We start from the raw sequence: 19,593 nt of genomic DNA on the forward strand, positions 1-19,593 counted from the left end.
CAACAAAAATGGTTATCTACTAAAGCATTCAGAACAAAACTTTCATAGACTTAGTTTGACACTCAGACAATTTCTGATCTGCTGTTGCTTTTTAAAAAAAAAAAAAAAAAAGAAGATCCGTTGTTGCCTTCTGAATACTAAAACTGCTTCTGTTGATATGACGGCGCAAGATTTCTTAGGACTGTGTCAGACAACACAATTAAGACCCCGGTTTCTTGTTACCTGGGCAGAAACGGAGAACTGCTATGGTGTTTTCCTTTTACACTGCAGGCACCACAAAGGCGGTTCGTACACCTTGCAATTTATCACCGCGGAGGCTCAAAGCGAGCTTTTGTTCCCTTCTCTGTGCTGAGCTCAGGGAATGACTCTCTGCAAGCACACACGGGCACAGGAGCAGAAACGTGAAAGAATCCGGAGATTCTTTCACGTTTTACCTGTTGTCCGTTTCTCGGTTGAATGTTTGGTTTATAAAACTAGTTTTTACCAAGAATATGTGTATTGTTGTTTTTATGTTATGCGATAAAGTAGAACAGTTGAGGGGAAAATATATATGTCACATAAATAAAATAGTGGCATGCAGCCGTATCGAGCCCTCTTTTCTCTGAGCGAGCTAATAAAATCCATGGAAACCAATTCGTTGCAGGAGGGCTAGTAATAATCAGAGAGAGTCAACAGGTAACTCTGGAGGAGCAGCACAGATCTACAGCTCAGGTGGAAGAATCTGTTCACTCAAGCACTCATCGAAGAGTGTCAACAAGAAAACCAGGGTGGAAAAAAATATTGAACTTTAAATGCAATATGTGGTTGATAAAATACTATACTATATCATTCCGACAGGTAAACACAGTGGTGGAAGCATTATGCTGTGGGGCTGCCTTTCTTCTGCAGGGGCAGGAAAGCTGGACAGAGTTGGGAGCATGGATGAGGCTAAACATATGAGAATGTCACGGCCAGCAGCATGAATACTTTGACAAATTTCAAATTTACAAGACTCTACAACTAATTTTCTTTACGTTTTTACACAATTGACCTGAAGTTTAAACATTCTGTTAGCGAGAATTTGGTTTCAACGATGTCCGCAAAGATCGGCCCACAGGAAGCCTGAAGCCCCGGGAGTTTGACTTCAATGAGTTTCTTGAACAGACGGTGCACAAAACTCCTAGTTTGGGGTTGTTTTCCACCTGCCATAAATACACGGTGCAAGAATGATGCAAACACAGAAATGCAATGAAACCGACCCCCACTGTGCTCGGCCAGCCATGTGGCCTCCTGTTTACAGTTTCACCATGAATGCAGAGCAAAGTTGGGAGAACAGCTGGTACAAGGCTCATCCAAGAGTGCGTTGCTCTAAACATCGCCTCCAAGCCCCTTTCCAGAAACTTCTGCTGTTTTGTTTTTTTTTTCCAGAGAAGCTCTTTATCCTCCCATTCCTGGCAGCCCTGATTCCTGAAGGGTGATGCGATGACCAGCTTTGCAGATGTGGTACGACTGTTAAATCTCCATAAAATCCTTGTGACTAATTTGAGCAGGAAATTAGCAGGAAAAAGAACAATGATGATTATTCTTTGTCCAGCCAGCACAGTAACAAATCATGCCCAGTTGCGCAGGATGTTACAGCAAAGCCAACATATGTCCGCCAGGAGGTTTTTCCTTTCTGTTTTGTGTTTCAAAATTTTTTTACATTTCCATTCTGTACACGAAAGCAAGCCTCCAAGTACAAAGAGGAATGTGTTTACCAGAAAAGCACATGACAGTAGTTGTCACAACCTAAAGATTTTCCTCTGTCTGTGGAAAGAAAAGCTCTAAGCCTTTCATTTCATCAAAAATCTGCTCTGGCCCCAATCAGTTGCAGATCGCAGAGTTTGGGTCTCTGGAAGCAGTCGGTTTGGGGCATGCACGTTTTTTGTTTTTTTTGTCAGAATGAGTTTGGAGGGGAATGAGAGAGCTGTGGACAGAAGACGCCAGGACACTTTCCGGGCAGAGCAACAAAGGCAGCAATGTTGGACCTACAGCAGTCAAAAACACATCAATGTCTGCCTCGAGGAGCCTGGCACAGCTCTACCAACATTGTCTGAAAACTGTGGACAACATTAACAAGCTAATCACTGAAAGGGGAGCTTTCTTTCAGAGGCTGAGCAACCAGTTGCAAATAAAGCTGTAATTGATGGCCTTTGGACTGGACATGCATATAACATGATTATCAGGCTAATAAATCAGTTTTAAAAAGGGTTAAACGTGGTTGCCAGGACAGGGGGAAAAAAAGCCTCTTTTTCCCGTCAAATGCAAGAACATCTATCAGCAAATAACAATAAATCTGTCACCATTACATATTAGCCAACAGCTACCTCTCTCAAACATTGAACACTCATGGCTCATTCAGAAAACTCAAAGAGTTTCCAAACATTTACATTTTACTATGAAGCTAAAAGTTAAAATGAAGGTATTCCACTTTCATTCATGCTACTGAATGATGCCAACACAATCAGAAATCCATGTGAACAGTTTACGACCCCAAAGCGACCAGCGTGCACAGAAGAAGAACATTGACATCACTCAGCAGCAAACTGTTTACAGGAGTAATAATGGACGCCACTGTGTATGGATAGGTTTTTTAAATTATTCAGAAATGGGAGCCAACAATATTGCCACAAGATCATAACACAAACAAAGCTAAATAGAAATGGCCTTTTCTGGAGCATTGGCTGCAAATTCTGCGGAGAACTTGGAGAACCCCAGGCATATTAAGGTTTAAAGACTAAGATGTTTCTTACTGGCTGTGCTATTAACAATTTGCACTAGTCTATAGTCCAGACTTGAACTCGATAGGAAATCGAGGATGAGAGCAAGGAGACTGCAATGACTTAGAACTCATCACCAATGATAAATCATCAAAACAGCATGAATAAACATAAAAAAAAAATGCTGATCAGCAGAAAGCATCTGCTGGTGAAGAGGTCGGCTAGAAGGCCAAGGATGAAGAGGGATTTATTTTCATCACAGTCAGTCGTGGCAAAAATTGTCAAGTCAAAATGTAGGATGCTGATGGATTTCTGTCAAGTAAGACTGACTGCTGAAATTAAATCAAAATGAACTTCCACATGGTTTAATGTTAAGGTTGGGGAAACTTATACAACCATTAACTTTAAGTTGAATTGCACAAGATAAATGTAGCGTTATATGATAAGACAGCCAGTGAACATCCTGCATACTGTGTGTATATCATAATGTATGCATCAATTTAGTCTGATCAGAGCCATTACTGGGCTATTTGAAGTTTTACTCTCACTCAGCCTGCATGAGAGTCAAAAATATTTTCATTGGTCTGAGAAATGTGCACTTGGAAGATCATAAATGTGATGTCTTCGCACCAAATTATAATCCAGACTTCCTTCAAGTCCTGCCCTGGCTGTCGTCAACGTCAGAAAGGAAGAGTGAAATCCACTGCATATGAACTCATCACAAACAGGCAAACAGGCAGAGACCAAATGTGAGAACGGTGTGAGGCATGTGGAAGTATGCCGTCAACCCAGAGCGACTTGCTTTCGGTGGGACAAAGGCGATTCACTGCTGCTGCCGGGTGGGCTGAACAGCTCCTCTGCCACAGAAACACCTTATCTTTCTTCAACATGCCCAGACAGCCTGGAACACTGCGCTCATCTGCCCTCATGATAACAATGCATGTTTACACTTCAGGATCTTCTGCTTTAAACTTAACCGTGCGCATCGGATATTTGGGAGTTTCACCGCACTTTGGTGCAGGGGGCAAAAAGAAAAGCGTCGAGGGTGGGAACAGCGCGGCTGATCTGCAGAGCAACCAGGGTTGTTGCATAATTCAAAGGAAATTAAAAACACAGTATTCCATTTTAAAGGTTTTAAAATTGTTTTTTGCTAAGGATAGCTATATACTCTAGACCTCAGTCATACAACAGCACTTTTGAATACAGTTCTGCTATTTATAAGGCATTAATAGCTCCATCATTGCTTCATGTCATTGGTTTTCCAAGATTTCTTAGTGAACAGGGATCCATAACAGCAGCCCAAAAAAAACCAGTCTTTGTTTTTAAATATCATCCACTAGCTAGTGAGTGTCAGGTCTCAACAGATATTACAGTCAATTTTATCATAAAGGAGATAATACACGAGCATAAAATCTACTAAATCCATAAGAAATGTTAAACCTTAACTAAAAGGTCCGAAGGTTTTTAGCCTGCTGACTCAGAAAAAGCACAAAAGAGGAACCGATAAGACAATAAGAATGGCATTACTAACTTCATAAGAACACCCCAAACATCCAATCTTGTAAAGAGACTTTTACCGAAGAAATGTGCTGAATGTGGGAAAATTTCTTTTTTCCAAATATCACAATAAATTTGTCAACACAAAGTTTCTGCTTTTTTTTTATCCTTCTTTAGAAGTTTGAAATGGCAAACATCTGAATTGTAAATTGGCCAGAAGCTTAATCAGTGCATCTCTGCAACAAACCCAAATTTGCACAACTACATACAACAACCCCCTCTTGCCGGCCTTAGCGCTGAAGTTCAGTGTGATTAAACCAAAACAGCTGAGCCAGGGAACCACTCAGCCCACAAGTGACAAACAAATCACACACATACTGATTAATTGGCCTATAATTATAAAGCTCTACAATTGCACAGGCAGGAGGTGTTTCCATTTGCATGCTGTTGCTTCTAGATGATTAGAAAACTAGTGAATGACAGTTATTGTTCATTACAGCAAAATTTACACAGTTGTTGACCCCAGAAGTGTAGAGCATTTATTAACTGAGCAGCAAATACCTGGCCTACAACTCAACTGACAAATATGGCCTCTTGCTTCTCTCTCCTGTGGACTGTAAAACACCCATAATTCCCTTTTAGAAATACTAACCAGAAACTTTCAGGAAGAAAATCGTCCAACTACACAGACAGTATAATGATATTGTTAATCAATGAATAACTACTGTACCCAGTGTCTTGCAAAAGTGTTACTATACCTAGAACGTGTTGGAATTTTTCACGATCGGACAATTTATGGGGTTTCCTCCTGATGTTGCTCTCGCTCATCTGAGATAAGCGGAAGATGATGGATGAATGCTTGGATGAGATTCCAACTCTAGAATCATTTGAAAAGCCATGCATGATATTCCTTCCACGAAAAGACACAGACAGACGTACAGGAAGTAGCGCTTATCTCATAAAATCTTCAAAGCATACACTGACATTTATGGTTTTAGTGGGTCAAAAGGTGAAGAAGCCTAAAGGGTCTTATTACTTTTGCAAAGCACTTAGTATTCTATTGCTACTACATTGTAATTGAATTCTCCGAGAAAGTTATATAAAAAGGAAAAATATCTGTTACCCGCCTTATGTCTTGCGACGTTATTCCATTTAACTTCACCCCTCCAAAAAGTTTAAATCCATTTCCTCTTGTACAAAAAAACCCAAAAAACATTTCCACTTCTCGTCTGATAATCTAATATTCTTCATGTGGCAGCTTCTTTTAGAGGAGTCACCAAGAAGAGCAGATAACAGCCTGACTGTGGCCTGCTGACAGCTTTACAATCATCCGAGTCAAAGCAGGATGTTTATTACGAGTGGGAAAATGCCTGTCAGCTATTTACTGGGCCACTAACTTCAACATCCGTGCTGCTTTAACCATCACAGGCCTCTTTCCCATCACTTTTCAAAGGTTCTCCACTGATGCCGAACATAACTCATGTGATTCGGTTTTGCCGAACAAATCTCACAAAAGGAAAAGATGCCAGAGTGAAGACCAGCGCCTCTAAGAAGTTGTAACCCAGGCAGAGCTTTGCATCAGCTTTTAGACTGAAGAAACCCCTATGAGAAAAACCCTAAAGAAGGGCTTAAATACGTCGGGCATCATTAACTAGTGGCCTCTTGGCTCTTTGTCTCTCAGCCTATTGAACCCGATGTGGTGCTTCAGCTCTCTAAAGCAGCCGGGGCTGAGCTTTTTCCCGAACCGAGAGGGGCGGGGGAGATGAGCGACAAGGGCCATAGCGTGACGAATGCAGGAACCTGGTGCTGCTGTTTCATGCCGCTGAGAGAGGACCGGGGGGAGGATGATACGGCACGGCCCGCTGCTGCCGCACACAGGGCGGCACAATAAGCCTCGCCGCTGTTGCTGCCCCTCCTTGTCTCTCACCCTCTTAAAGACACCCCAACCCCCTTCATTCATTCATGGCAGCTCCATTCAGCAGGTCATACGGAGAGCCAATAAGAAAGCTAACTCGGTCTGTTACTCCAAAATGTGCAACGTCAGAAAAATAGCAGGCACAGGGAGAGGAATGAGGTGGAGGAAATTCCAAGAGGGGCTCGACAAGCAGCTCAAAAAAGGTGGTTGAGATGAAGCCGACTTAAACTCTTCATGAACTTTTCACATTTCGTCCTTCTACGTATTTCACGGAACAGATCAGGAAGGGAGATGACATCAAGTTAAACGTCTTGACCTTCACCTTCAAGTTCGTAGAACTTGTTCCTCTACGTTTGGAGGAAAACTAAATGTGACACGTGGTGGTAGCAGCATCATGCTGTGGGGGGATTCTGCTTTAGAACAGAGGTTGTAAAAGCTCAATGTTGATTCACATTCCAGCAGCATAAGAACTCTAAATATGCAGCCGGCGCTCCAGGGGAATGGTTTAGATCAAAATACACTCTAGCGTTTGAATAGCCTGGTCAAAGTCCAGATACGAATACAGGTGAGAATAAGTACCAAGGCTTGAATATTGATGTTCAGACATTTTACATCCAATGTGACTGAGCTTGGGCTATATTACAATGAAGAATGGGGGAAAATTAGTCTTTATATGTCCAAAGCTGGTAAAGACTTGCAGCTATTTTAGAATTGGCTGATGAGATTCCTTTACATACATTTTTTATCATAGTTGTCATGAAAGCTGCTATGGTTTGTTCTTCATTAAATGTTTGTGATCAACACCATGTGGGATGATTAAGAATCTGAACAGATGTCTTCCCACTTTGGAGAGGCTACAGAGCGAATGGTTGCAGGTTACAGTCCCCTGGTCAGTCGCATAAAATCCCAATAAACCACATTAATTTTGCGATTGTAACATGACAAAATGTAAAAAAAAAGTCAAATGGTGTGAATACGTTTGGAAGGTTTTAAGAGGAAGCTTTCATGGTGGTGTGTATGAACTACTTTTTTTTCATATAAAGCTTCATGTGTTTGTTAGAAGAGCCGGTGAGCTGTGTGTTGATGTAGCTGCAGCCTGGGTGAGGCGGGACAGCATCAGCCTCAGTGAGAGGCGGCAGCACACTGACAGCAACATCCAGCTCTTTGAAGGCAACGCAGGTGAAACACGGGTCATGGCGTTTGTAAAAGCACAGAAAGTCAGGTTTGTGCAATTTTAAAACAACTCCAGCTCTAAAAGCTTACATTTCTGCTTGATTAAATCTCGTTTTATGAATCGTAGCCCTGCTATCTGTTCTGCATTTGATGGAAGTCACTGATTCAATGCAACCCCCAAGGCTTTTTCAGTTAAGATGCGTTAAGCCAGTTAGAATCTTCCATCCATTCATTTTCCTGCACCCTTGTCCCTTAGTGGGGTCGGGAGGGTTGCTGGTGCCCATCTCCAGCTGGCGTGCCGGGCGAGAGGCGGGGTWCACCCTGGACAGGTYGCCAGTCTGTCRCAGGGCAACACAGAGACACACAGGACAAACAACCATGCACACACACACTCACACCTAGGGGCAATTTGGAAAGGCCAATTAACCTAACAGTCATGTTTTTGGACTGTGGGAGGAAGCCGGAGTACCTGGAGAAAACCCACGCAGGCACAGAGAGAACATGCAAACTCCATGCAGAAAGACCCCAGGCCGGGAATTGAACCCAGAACCTTCTTGCTGCAAGGCAACAGCTCTACCAACTGCGCCACTGTGCAGCCCCAGTTAGAATCTTATGATCAACAAATTTTGACTGTATTTTATTATTACTCAATTGAATTTTACAGCATTAAACAGAGTCTAATCTGACTAAATGAGTAATTCATGTAAATTGAAAACAATTCTTTATTGCTGCCTTTAAATCAGTCTTATTTGTCCTGCAACAATATACTTTTTAGAGATTAGAAAAAAAAGATTGGTGAAAAACAGACACTACCCATCAACTGACTGACGTGAGGCTATTGTCAAGCATGGTGGTGGCTGCATCATGTCATAGGAAGGTTTCTTTTTTTCCCAGTGACTGGGCACGAGGCTGCAAAGATGGTAAGGTGACTGGTCAAATATGGCGATTCTTCAACAAAGTGCTCTGGAGTGTAAGGCGATGATCTACAGTATCTGAAAAAAAAAAAAGAATACAGCCAGCATAACAAAGGAGAGGCTTCAGGAGCAATCTCTGAATGTCCTTGAGGGGCCCAGTCAAAGCCTGGATTTAATTCAAATTTCCAAAAACGGCTGTCCCCCTACACCACCTGTCAAGCCTGACTGATCGTGATAAAAATCTGAAGAGAAGAATGGGAGAAAACAGAATAGGTGTGCCAAGCTTGTCGAGACACAACCAAGAAGACTCGAGGCTTGAATTGTTGCCATGAAACTTGTAAGCCGATGGATGTGAACACACGTAGCTTTTGCATTTCTTTTTTTTTGATTTTCTGTTTTAATCAACAACAATTACATTTTTTTTCCCTCCTTTTTGTGAAAACATCATAGCAGCCCACACACAACAGGAGCCGGTACGCTAATGTCAAGCAATTCATTAGAGTCCTCATTACAGAGCTACATTTGGCTGTAAGCACACACCATCCATGAGCCCGAGCGTGTGCATGACTGCAGAGGCAGCTCCTGGCAGCATGATGGATGAAGAACAGGGCGTCTGCGTTGGAGACGTCCACGCTGCTGCAGTCTGGGACCAGCCTACAACCCCTTTCAACCTCCTCCAGCGTACGAGGAAAGGAAATTCCACACGCAGCCGCAGTCTTCGCACATTAACAGCCTCCAAACACAGAGCTTTTAACATCAAACCACGTAGTTAAATGAGCCAAGCCTCTCTCTCTCCCAAGCTCTCTCCACTCTCATCGCATGGACAGACACACTCCAGACTGTAGTGGAACATCTCTATTCCCCCCCCGCCCATTCAGGGGAAAGCAACAGAGCACAAATTGACCCAAAAAGTCAGCCCTGATTTTCTGAGAGTGCCACCGCTGAGTGTGGCATGGAACCTAAAAGAAAAGAAAAAAGGATGCACTAAGCTCACAGGATGTTGAGTAATTTTACCCAGATGTTCTCCAGTTCATCTGACTAATAAATGCAAGGAGGGGAAATGAATTCTTCAGCCACTCCTCACATCTTAGGGTCTGCTGGAGCAACAGTGATACTTTTCCAAGGGACTGAAAGCTTTCTGGGAGTGAATGGTGCATTAAATCCTCCCCGTGGAGCGGTTGATTTTGGAAACGTCATTTTGTACTCTATTAAAGAGCACCAATCTAAGCGAGGGCAGGGGGCTCCTGGTTCCAGCTGCACAGGCGTTAAGGTCATCCAACAAGCAGGGGAGCACCTCGTCTAAAAATACTGTCCTACATACAAATTCGTCCAGCTTGCCCCAGGAGAGGGTTTTATTTTTGTACATGTTGATGCGGGGCTAAGATTTCCTCCGCTTATATTTTCCAAAACCTCTATCTATAATCTGCAACTGTCTGCAAAAAATGCATGTGTGTGAGGGTCTGCAAAACATTCCTACGCATCCCTGAGACATGCCATCACACACACACACACATGTGAGTTTAATCTTCAGTCACTGTCAGCGGAAGAGAATTTCCCTGACCGCTATCTGGAGTAAAAAAAGAAAAAAAACAAGAGCTCGCGTGTGTGTGAGCTGAATCGCAAAACTTATCACGTCGTTAAGATCTGAGGTTTCAGGGGAGCCGTTGGTGTCGTCGGCCTCCATTCTTCACAGTGGACTTGTAGCTCCACTGTGGAGGAAAAGGAACTGTACAGGTTTTTTTTCCCCCCTGATGTGTGAGAAGTTGCAAATAGGCGATGCTTTTTCTACAGCACTTTAGGCATTTGTTGCTTACAGATTACTGGTGTGGTGATATTTGAGATTATCAGCAACAAAAATAAAAAGCAGAAACAAAAATGAACTTGAATACATTTGAAAGCTGACTTCATTTACTCAGTTACCTTTAGACAAAGGTAACTGAAATCCTACCTGGAATTCAGTTGAAAAAGTAATTGCATCTCTTATTAAATCATGAGTCAACAGGGATTCACAGCATCTCGTGGTTGTTTAAGCAGCCACACCCAGACCAGAAAACTGTCAAACTTGTTCAATCATTAAATAACTTTAGTATCTGTAGATGCACGGTAAAACATCTAGAAAACAAGCGTTATGTGTTATGTTAAATCTGCTGATTTGATATTGGGACATTTATGTAGCTCCACACAAAGGGTAAAACACTAGTTAACTTGTCAATGCCTTTAGCCACATCTTACTGGGAAATTTGGTACCACCAAACATTCACAAACAAGGTACGGTTTTGTGGAAGATTCAATGGCAGCAACGTTTGCAAACTTTGCAAGTTAGCTGCTGTCAGTAATGGCAGTATATGATTTAAATAAATAAGAACTGCTACTGAAGGACCACCTTCTGCAGACCCTTTGATAAATCAAAATGCAGGAAATGAACATTTTGGGGAGAGAAAAATACACTGTATCCATAACCACAATATAAATTTGAGCCATCCCATTTCTAATGCCGTCCAGGGCAACCACCCATACTCCTAAACAAATCATACATTTCATCCAGTCCGACTAAATGTTGTGCATGCTGACTAAATTAAATTATATAGTGGTTATAAAATTAGCATGATCTTTAAAAAAAAAAAGTGCTTAAAGTTGGGTCATGAAAGCCTTTTTGTTTTTTTTTGTTTTTTTTAGTTTAATGATCTATTGAGTCCTAAAACTGAAGCAACAACAGCCTGAGGGAATCTTTCCTGCACACATGTTGTTAGGAGTCTGACAAACAAGCGGGTCTCTGCTGCACAACACATCCACTCTCCACCAGCTTTGTTGCATTTTCGTTACGGACAAGCTCTGGTCCTCACACGCAGGTCCGAGTACAGGCTGAGGGGTTCTTACCGTCGCCGATGTCCGCTCGGATATTCCACACACAGAGCAACAACCAAACAACTCCAGCGAGAAGGTTGAACGTCTTCACAGCAGCCATATCCAAGTTCTCTCTCTCTCTCTTTATTCCGCTGTTTTTTTAATTCTTGCTTTCCTCCACCACCACCACCACCAGCAGCGGAGTCCGTCTTCAGCTCCTGCACCGACAGCGCCAAACTCTCCAGCAGCCAGCCGTCCCTGCTGCTTTTTAAAAGAGCAAAGACCTGCCTGCGCTGCACTGAGCACTGATTGTCTTTTTTTGTTTTTTTTTTCCCCCCTCGTCTCCAAATGTGCGCCGCTCTGCGCGCTCCTGGGACGCGCTCTGAAATGAACCAGAGCTGATGATGTCTGGGGAAAAAGAGAGTTTAAAGCGTAAAAAAAAAAGAAAGAGAGAGAGAGAGAGACAAGAGAAATGCAGCTCAGCTCCACATGGTGCTGTGGTCCCAGCTGCTGGGTGCAGAAAGAAGCTGAAGAAGGCGCTCGGAGAACACGGTGCGCTCTCACCGTCATCAGCTCCCCAGAACCAATGGCTTCCATCCACCTTCGAACCCGCAAAAAATGAGACAAGCATCTGCTTTTTTTTTTTTTTTTTTTTTTTTTTCCAGGACGCTTAATTTTCCCCAAACAAATTTAGAATTATTGGAGACAGATTCTTCTTTAACGGGGCTACACCTGTTTAAAGAGTTTTAATATGAGTGGGTGCCATTAAAGAAGGAATATATGTTTTTCATGGTTCTTGTTCTAATTTTGGTGCTAGTTTTTATAATGAAATGTCTCATCTTTCACCTTTTGCACAGTGACAGGTTAGTTAGAGCGCCCTCTTCAGGTGCAAAAGATTTTGCATTAAAAACATGCTTGAAATGTCCGTTTCCTGGGTGAAACACAATTGGAGGAAACGGTGATATATATTTTTTATATTATCAGTGATTCTTGAGAATAGGGACAAAACAGGTCCTATGGATAAATCACAAAATTTGAATAAAATATACACAAAATATTTAGAATCACTGAAATATAAAAAAAGTATCAAATGTAAAAGATTTTATAATCTTTTCCTTGCTGCTAGATATAGATAACTTTGTTTCTCATATGTTTTTCAATTTCCACATGTCATGCTGGCTAGTTTGATGTTCTGGATCATTTAAGTGTGTGACAACAAAGCAAGAGAAAAAGTCTGTGCATAATTTTTAACCACTTTGTACATAAGCAAGTTGGTCCTCATGAAGTCAAAAGACATAAAATGTTGTTAATGTCCAGTGCCAGACATTAAAAACTTCTCACCATCATTTGGTGCTTTCCTGTCACATGAGACGACACACAAGTCCTCTTCATTGCTTAGCAGGAAGTCTGCACAGGACAATAACTTTGACCACGTTTGTCCCAATTCAGACTCTACTGTGGAACGTCACCACAATGGAAACATCTTAAAAAACAATTAAGCCAAAAATTTCTTATCATAAAACAGAAGTAAATTTTATACTGCATGTGGTTGTTTTGTATGTCACTGCAGCTTCTTTACTGCGAAAAAAAACGAGTATTTTCATTTTTTTCATTTTTCATTTCAAACGAAAAAACAAACTGCCTGGAAATACACGGACGGTGGGTGCTTCTAGGGAACAACTTTCACGTCAGACTTGCAGAAGTGACAGAAAGATGAGTGACCAATGAGCGAAAAGGTTTCCACAGCAGAAGTGGCTTCCAAGGATTTCCTCTGCAGAGGCTTGAAACCTTTGGGTTTAGATAGTGAGAAAGAACAAAGTGTCCATTTACCACATGTGTTTTATCTGCAGGGCCATAGGGGATAACCTGTGGAGTTCCCTGTAGAGAAAGGAACTCTACAGGATGGAAACCAAATGAGGGAAAAACAAAACAACAACTATGGAAAGCAGAAATTCCAGATCACCTCTCTGATCTGGTTTGATTATTGGAAAGTTAATGACCTTTTTATTAGATACTGTAGGATTAGAGGTTGGGTAAACAGTCCAGGTAGGAAGAAGAGATCCAGAATGAGCAAGGCAGTAATCGACGTCTTTGTACATGAAGCAAAGCGCACAGCAAAAAAGCAGAGAAACTCACAGAACAGCTAGGGAACTGGCAGTAGTCAGGAGACAGAAAACAGGGCAGGTGCACATCAGGAATTCACACATGGATCAGGCAAAGTCTTCGTCAAGGAGGAAGACAAAGTCTGCATGGCAGGACTTTGCATAGACTGCAGCACAGGTAAGAGCCATTAGCAATAAACAGCCAGCAGGAGAAGCAGAAGCACAGGTGAGAGCAATGAGCTAATCAGCAGGGACAAGAGGAGCAGCATGACTCATGACAGGAAACATGGGAAACAAAAAAATCCCAACAGGGTGAACAGAAAGCATGTGAGCAAGGGCCAAAACTGCAAAACTGAACGTATCATTTACTTTTTTTGATCCCCAGAGGCTCAAGCTCTTTGTGAAATTGTTGCAGAGCTCTTACAGAAAGAGCTGAGGCTGTGGGTGATGAAGCATTCTGCTTCTCTGGATGGAAGTTGTCCTTACACCCTTCCAGCTCCAGCATTAAGCACAATCACTCACAGATAGAGTGAACTTTAGCTTGGCTGCAGATCTAACAGCACTCTAGTCTCCCTGGAGGAGGGGAATTTAAAAAGCCTCAAGACATTCTGGACGTCATTACTGAAAAGTCAGGTTCTTTGGGTCGGATGGCGCTGGCAGGTGAAACACTTTCCACTGAGTCAAATCCAACTAGCTGAGTTTTGTCACCGAAGTGTTTTTTAACGATCGACCAGTTAATAAACAGAGAACAAAGAAGCCATGTGCCAGTCAGAAACCACAGAAAGAGAGAAAAAAAGAGAAAAACTTCAGGGGAAACAAGTTACACTCTGTCTTCATCTTTCCATTAGACCATTTCACATTATTGCCCTTCAAGTGACATTAACGGGAGCTGAAAACATTTTGTTTCTCCCTCAGTGGAAACTGTGCTGCACAGGTTTGCTTAGTAGAACTGGACTCTGTGTAAGAGAACGTCATGGACGAAGGCTAATAAACGAGCTCTTTATGGCGCCGTTTGCGCTTTTCCTCAGTGTCACATGATACCAGCTGCCGGGTTACTGGTTTCATTAGTCAACTGAATGTGTATGGAGGGATGACAAAAATGTATCAAAGAAAATTAGATATTCTGCCAAACCTAAAGATTTACAGATAGAGGGGAAGTTCCACGATGATGTCAAATCCGCCAATTCACGTTTTGATCTGATGTTTACTGAGTCACACCATAGCAAAGATAAAATCATTGGATCCTTAAGAAATGTACCATCAGAAATTAATAGAATGATTTTATTTTGCATTTATAAACCCTAACCTTTCTATCCCTCGGATAAATGTTTTCTTTTTAAAGAATCTCACTCTTACGGCTCATTCGGAAAGCCCACATCTAAGTATGAGAGAGAGCCATGGTTTTATTTCTATTTTTAGGTTTTAGAATAAAGACAAACAAACAGAATAAGTGTATTTCCTTGTATTTTATTTTCACGGAGTAGGAACTTTAAAAGTCACATGCATTTTAACTTAGTAGAAAAAGAATTTGGGGAATTTTAAGCAAGTCACTAGTTTAATTCTATTGTGGGAAATCTATGCAGAAAAACGAATCTAGACTTTTTTTTTTTTAGCTTGGTATTAAAACACTCCTCGGCTGTTTATCATCTCAAGCCAAAGAGATACAGGCTGTAAACCCCTGAACCAGACTGGCAAACAATATTTAACACAATATTTGTCAAAGTCATTGAGATACTTGCCTTTACACATGAGCTGTAATCACATTCCATTCCTCAAACAAGGGCTATGAAAGGATGCTTGTTGTTTACAGTCATGTTGGGACAGGAACAGGTAATCACGAAACCGTTCCCTCAATATTGGAAGCATGAAATTGTCCAAAATGACTTTGTATCCTTTCTTTTACTGGAACTAAGGAGCCACACCCAACCTTGGATATCCATAAAGCTGTCTTTGCTCCGTTCTTGAGCTAACCTGACAGCCACAGGAAGTCTGGACGTCCACAGCTGTTGACTCCACTGAAAGATGCCCCCCAGCTTCCTCTGACCCCACTCTGATTTTATGTGACCCCACTGCATAAAATGTTCCCAGATTCCTTCCTCTGACAGCTGACTGTGGAATAAGCAGGAGGGAAAGAGAGTTTACAACCTGACTCATAGCACAGGTGGCATCCTATCACAGCTGGAGTTCACTGAGGTGACCCTATACTTTGGGGAGGTGGTGTATCTGTAGCAGAGTCATTCACCAGTACAAAAACACCTCTGAAAAGCAGTCCTTTATTAATCAAATAGAAATATCAGCATTCAGCAGTCATAATAGTCAGTTATAATGGCCAATGTATCTGTTGAACAGAAAAGGAAGCGTAAATTGTTAAAACTTGAGAATTTTTCTAAGTCTACTGCAACATTTGCAAGCCAACGGAAAAAAAATATTTAGCCGCTCAAAGGCACCAAACTAAACGGAGTCTTTTTGAACCCTTTTGCAGCCTCCAGAATCACTGCACGTTTAATCAGAAACGGCTCACTGGTCGTCTTCTTCTGTCTTTTGCCGAATCAATGAGCTGGAAACTCTAGTAGACAGTCAGCAAAGAGCGTCATGCTCAGTTAAAACAGAGGTGAATCAGTCATTTTGTCATGCACTCACACTAAAAAAGATTAAAAAAAATAAAATGCTGGGCTGCTCCTCAGTCCAGTGGGAACCCTTACTGTACTCAACCAAGACAGCACTAAGTGGAAGCTTGTTAACAAATACAAAAGTCAACTCTTATTTTCAAATAAAAGTCCCTAAAGGCTCTCGCAGATGAACTTTACGGGAGCACTTTTATTACAGAGACGTCTCTGAACGGCGACATACACAAAAAAAACACGGTGACCTTTTGGCTGGACTGAGCCTGGTGGTGAGCACAACTGTCACAATAGCTTCAAAGGGGAAAAAGCTGACTGATGTTGCTTCAGAAACAAAAGCTCGTGGCACGCAGTGGCTCCTCTCTGAGCCATTCAGCTGCACGAATAACGAAGCTACCAGAGAGAGTTTTCCCAGGTCAGGCGCACCGATTGCTGCAGGTTTTCGGCCAGCTGCTGTGCATGACAAGTGGAAGGCTCTAATGTTTGTGTGTGCATGTTTGATTGTTGTGTGGTGGAAGGGGGAAAAAAAACGATGGAGAGACTGCAAAAAGGCTGAGCTGTTGCTTTTCGGTGGCTGAGCTTGGCAGCAAATTTCTTTCACTGGATTGTATTTTTCATTTCGGCGGCCTGACATTGTTCATTTTTATCAAACCGGTGGACATCAAATATGTACTGCACTTACACACTCAACAGAGACTCTGCTGTGATGGAGAATCTGACAAAAATGACTGATCCTATCAGCTTCTCTTATTGTGGAACTAAAAGGCAACCTGGAATCTATGGTGGCGGCATCTTCTTATTTCTTGAGGCAGAAATAAGTTATTGATGCACTTCAATAGGCATAAATGCGTTTGTGTAAAAAGCCTTAAAATAAAACCTATTCTTCATTGCTGAAGTGTAATCTGACTGAAAATTCTGTAAAATCCACCTCAAAGTATTTTGGGGGGATTTCATGTGACCCACTGACACAAAATAGTGCAAAAGTAGATGGGGGGGGCGGATATATTGTTTTATAAGTATTTTAGTTGTTACAGTTTTAGTCTCTTGATGTGCACAGATGGTGAAAGCATACATCAAAAGACTTGAATCTGTAGTTGAAACAAAAGACATTTTCATAAAACGGGATGGACAGATGGACGGACGGTATCCCTCCCTAACTCTTCACAGTTATGTTTTTATTTTGCTTCAGTTCAAAATATGCTCTCATTGTTGTCATCACAAGAATAAAATGAAGTCTGTGCAGACTTCGGAGGCTCTGTAATACTGTAAATAGGGCGTTTACTCTGAATGTTGTCTACAGCTATATAAACTTTAAATATAACATTTATTTTAGATCAAGAGGGCAGCCAAATAATGCTCTAAAGTGAGACTTCTGTAGGAATGACTTAACACTTGTTGCAAAAGTTGCATCATATTTTTTTCTTTTCTCTGGTGACGTTATTTTTATTTTTGGGTTGTTTTTTATGTAATACTTGATCAAAAAAAAACAAAAAACATTTACAACAGCGACATAAAGAACTAACATTTCAAAGATTATCTTCACAATTTTCCCAAAAGTTCATATCTACACAATATGCATAAGTTGTTTTTTCTCTCGCTATTTTTCAGATTACCGATGTGTTTTAACGTCATGGAAACATGCCAAAAAACAATCCATCAAGTTTTATCGATTTTATTCTTCTGAGCTTCTGTTGCCAGGGCCATTAATGTCACCGGGGTAATTGTACATTGGGTTGGAGAAGGATAGCTTGGCGTCTTTCCAGTTTGAACCCTGCTGCAGATAAATGCAGAAAGAAGAGACGAGGATCACATTACAGACACGTATACGCACAGTCGGAGGTCAAAAGCCGAGGCGGACACAACTCACCTCCACCTCTCTTCTCCAGGGGTAGACGCTGATAGGAAACCCAAGACCCTCACTCGTTTTGGGGTTAATGGATGGGCCGCTGTCTGGACTTTTGTCCTCTGATGGATTCTGAGAACAACAAAAAAAGATTAGATGAGCCATAATGTGCGAGAGCACTTGGATAAGGGGAAGTGACCGGACTGACCTGTTATGCAGTCGGGCGTTTATAATTACATCCCTAACCTCAATAAAAACGTTTCATCGTCTACTATCTTCCAGCGCTCGGCAAAACAAGTGCTGAAGTGGCAGAGATATGAGTTGAGACTCACACTCTAATAATAGCTGCATCCTCAGTGGTAGGGTGGCAGCAGAGGGACGCTGACAATGTCAGTATTAATGCACAAAGCAGAACTGCTTTATAATGTATTTGTGTCTGTGCTGAATCAAATTGCTGGACAACGAGCTGCACATTTGTTATTAAGCAACACATTTTTATATACATATATATATATGTGTGTTTTTGATTGATATTTCTCTGAATTAATTTTAAAATGCTATGGAAAAAACCTGAAGATGGATAGACAGAGCAGCCCTCTCCACACCGGAGAGTTATTACTTCTCTTATGGATGTTTGTGTTACTTAAAAGGTTTTATGAGACACATCAGGAAAAAGACACAGCACAGTCTATTATTCTATAATGACCACATTAAATGTCATTACAGTTGAGGCGCTCCAAGTCCTTTCTAGTGTTCTTATTTGACTCGGTAACCAGATAAAAATGACTTTCTACGTGTTTGAACACATAATGCACTTGTTTTCTTCTCCTGATCCGCTCATATGAATCCTCCAAAGTCACACATCAGCCATTACAGCAACGGAACGGCTGTGATCGTATCGTCTCCTGTGTGTGTGTGTGTGGTGCTTTTTATGACGGCAAGGAATGACTATTGAGATTAAAACTGCAGGGAACAAGGCGTGCAGTCGGAGAACAATAATAGCAACATCTGTGTGAGAATAAAACCCTTTTTGTTCGAGCAAACGCTGCTACCCAAAAGGCTTTGTGTCTTTTGGTTTGGCAGCTGATCACACTGGTTGTTTATGGTCCTACATGTGTCGCAGAGTGTGTATTGAGCAGCCCCTAAACACTGCAGAGGCACTCATGAGAGGCTAAATCAATAATCCTAAATCAAAAACCTAATCAAGCAAAAAGGCTTGGCGATCACCTTCTGACCTCCTCTCATGTTGGCTCCACTTATTGAATAAGTGTGGGACCAAATGGTGGAAAAATGAATTTTGTGCAGCTAAGAAACCCAAAATGACTCCACCGGTGATTGATTGGACATTTCTGTGCACTGACCTCTGCTCTCCAGTCAAAGCTCGGATTATCCATCACGCCGTATTTCATTGGGTCAGCTTTTCTGTGGATCCAGTAAAACATGCTCATGACTTTATTTAACAGAACCGGGATCTTATATATATATATATACATATAGAAACAGAAAAACCAGGACTCACACAAAGCCACATTTTTTCTTGCACAGGGCAAGAAAGCACACGGCGAGTCCAGCTAAGAGCAGCACCAGGCCGATGCCGATGCCAGCGTAAACCGAATCTAGACAAGAGGGACACGTTCGATCCTGTCGTTAACTGAGGAGTTATTAGCTTCAAGGATGCAGATGTAGATGAGACGGTTTAATGCAGGAGGTTTCAAGAGGCGTGCATCTTTATTACCAAGCTGCGTGGCTTGGACAGTTGGTGATGAGGTGGTGAGGGACGGTTTCTCCTTCACATGGCAGCGATTGCCCGACCATCCCGGCTCACACCTGCAGTCAAACACAAAGAGGTGACCACACGTGTGTTTAAAGGGATGCAGGAATCACATGCTTTATTTTGGCATGCAAAAAAAAAACCAAACGTAGAATCTTCCAATAAAGTAAAGGAA

General features: G+C 41.8%; 2 protein-coding genes across 3 annotated transcripts in view; both read right to left on the bottom strand.

Moving 5' to 3' along the window:
• plxdc2b (plexin domain containing 2b) overlaps nucleotides 1–11,842 on the bottom strand; it is a 94,875-nt gene extending 83,033 nt beyond the window's left edge. Inside the window, exon 1 of the mRNA XM_017301779.1 lies at nucleotides 11,115–11,842. Coding sequence (XP_017157268.1) covers nucleotides 11,115–11,202 — 88 coding nt within the window. The 5' untranslated portion in view covers nucleotides 11,203–11,842. The remainder of the gene's footprint in view (nucleotides 1–11,114) is intronic.
• Nucleotides 11,843–17,460: 5,618 nt separating this feature from the next.
• Nucleotides 17,461–19,593, bottom strand: part of malrd1 (MAM and LDL receptor class A domain containing 1) — a 42,739-nt gene continuing 40,606 nt past the window's right edge. Inside the window, exons 29-33 of one of the 2 annotated variants that reach the window (XM_008396724.2) lie at nucleotides 19,383–19,474; nucleotides 19,167–19,263; nucleotides 19,009–19,069; nucleotides 17,672–17,779; nucleotides 17,461–17,575 (exon numbers count right to left, since the gene is read on the bottom strand). In XM_008396724.2, coding sequence (XP_008394946.1) covers nucleotides 17,477–17,575; nucleotides 17,672–17,779; nucleotides 19,009–19,069; nucleotides 19,167–19,263; nucleotides 19,383–19,474 — 457 coding nt within the window. In that variant the 3' untranslated portion in view covers nucleotides 17,461–17,476. Of the gene's footprint in view, nucleotides 17,579–17,671; nucleotides 17,780–19,008; nucleotides 19,070–19,166; nucleotides 19,264–19,382; nucleotides 19,475–19,593 lie in introns of both variants that reach the window. The other variant, XM_008396723.2, reaches the window with a different exon arrangement.

This window comes from Poecilia reticulata, linkage group LG20, assembly GCF_000633615.1.
Source record: "Poecilia reticulata strain Guanapo linkage group LG20, Guppy_female_1.0+MT, whole genome shotgun sequence".
Taxonomy (NCBI): Eukaryota; Metazoa; Chordata; class Actinopteri; order Cyprinodontiformes; family Poeciliidae; genus Poecilia; species Poecilia reticulata.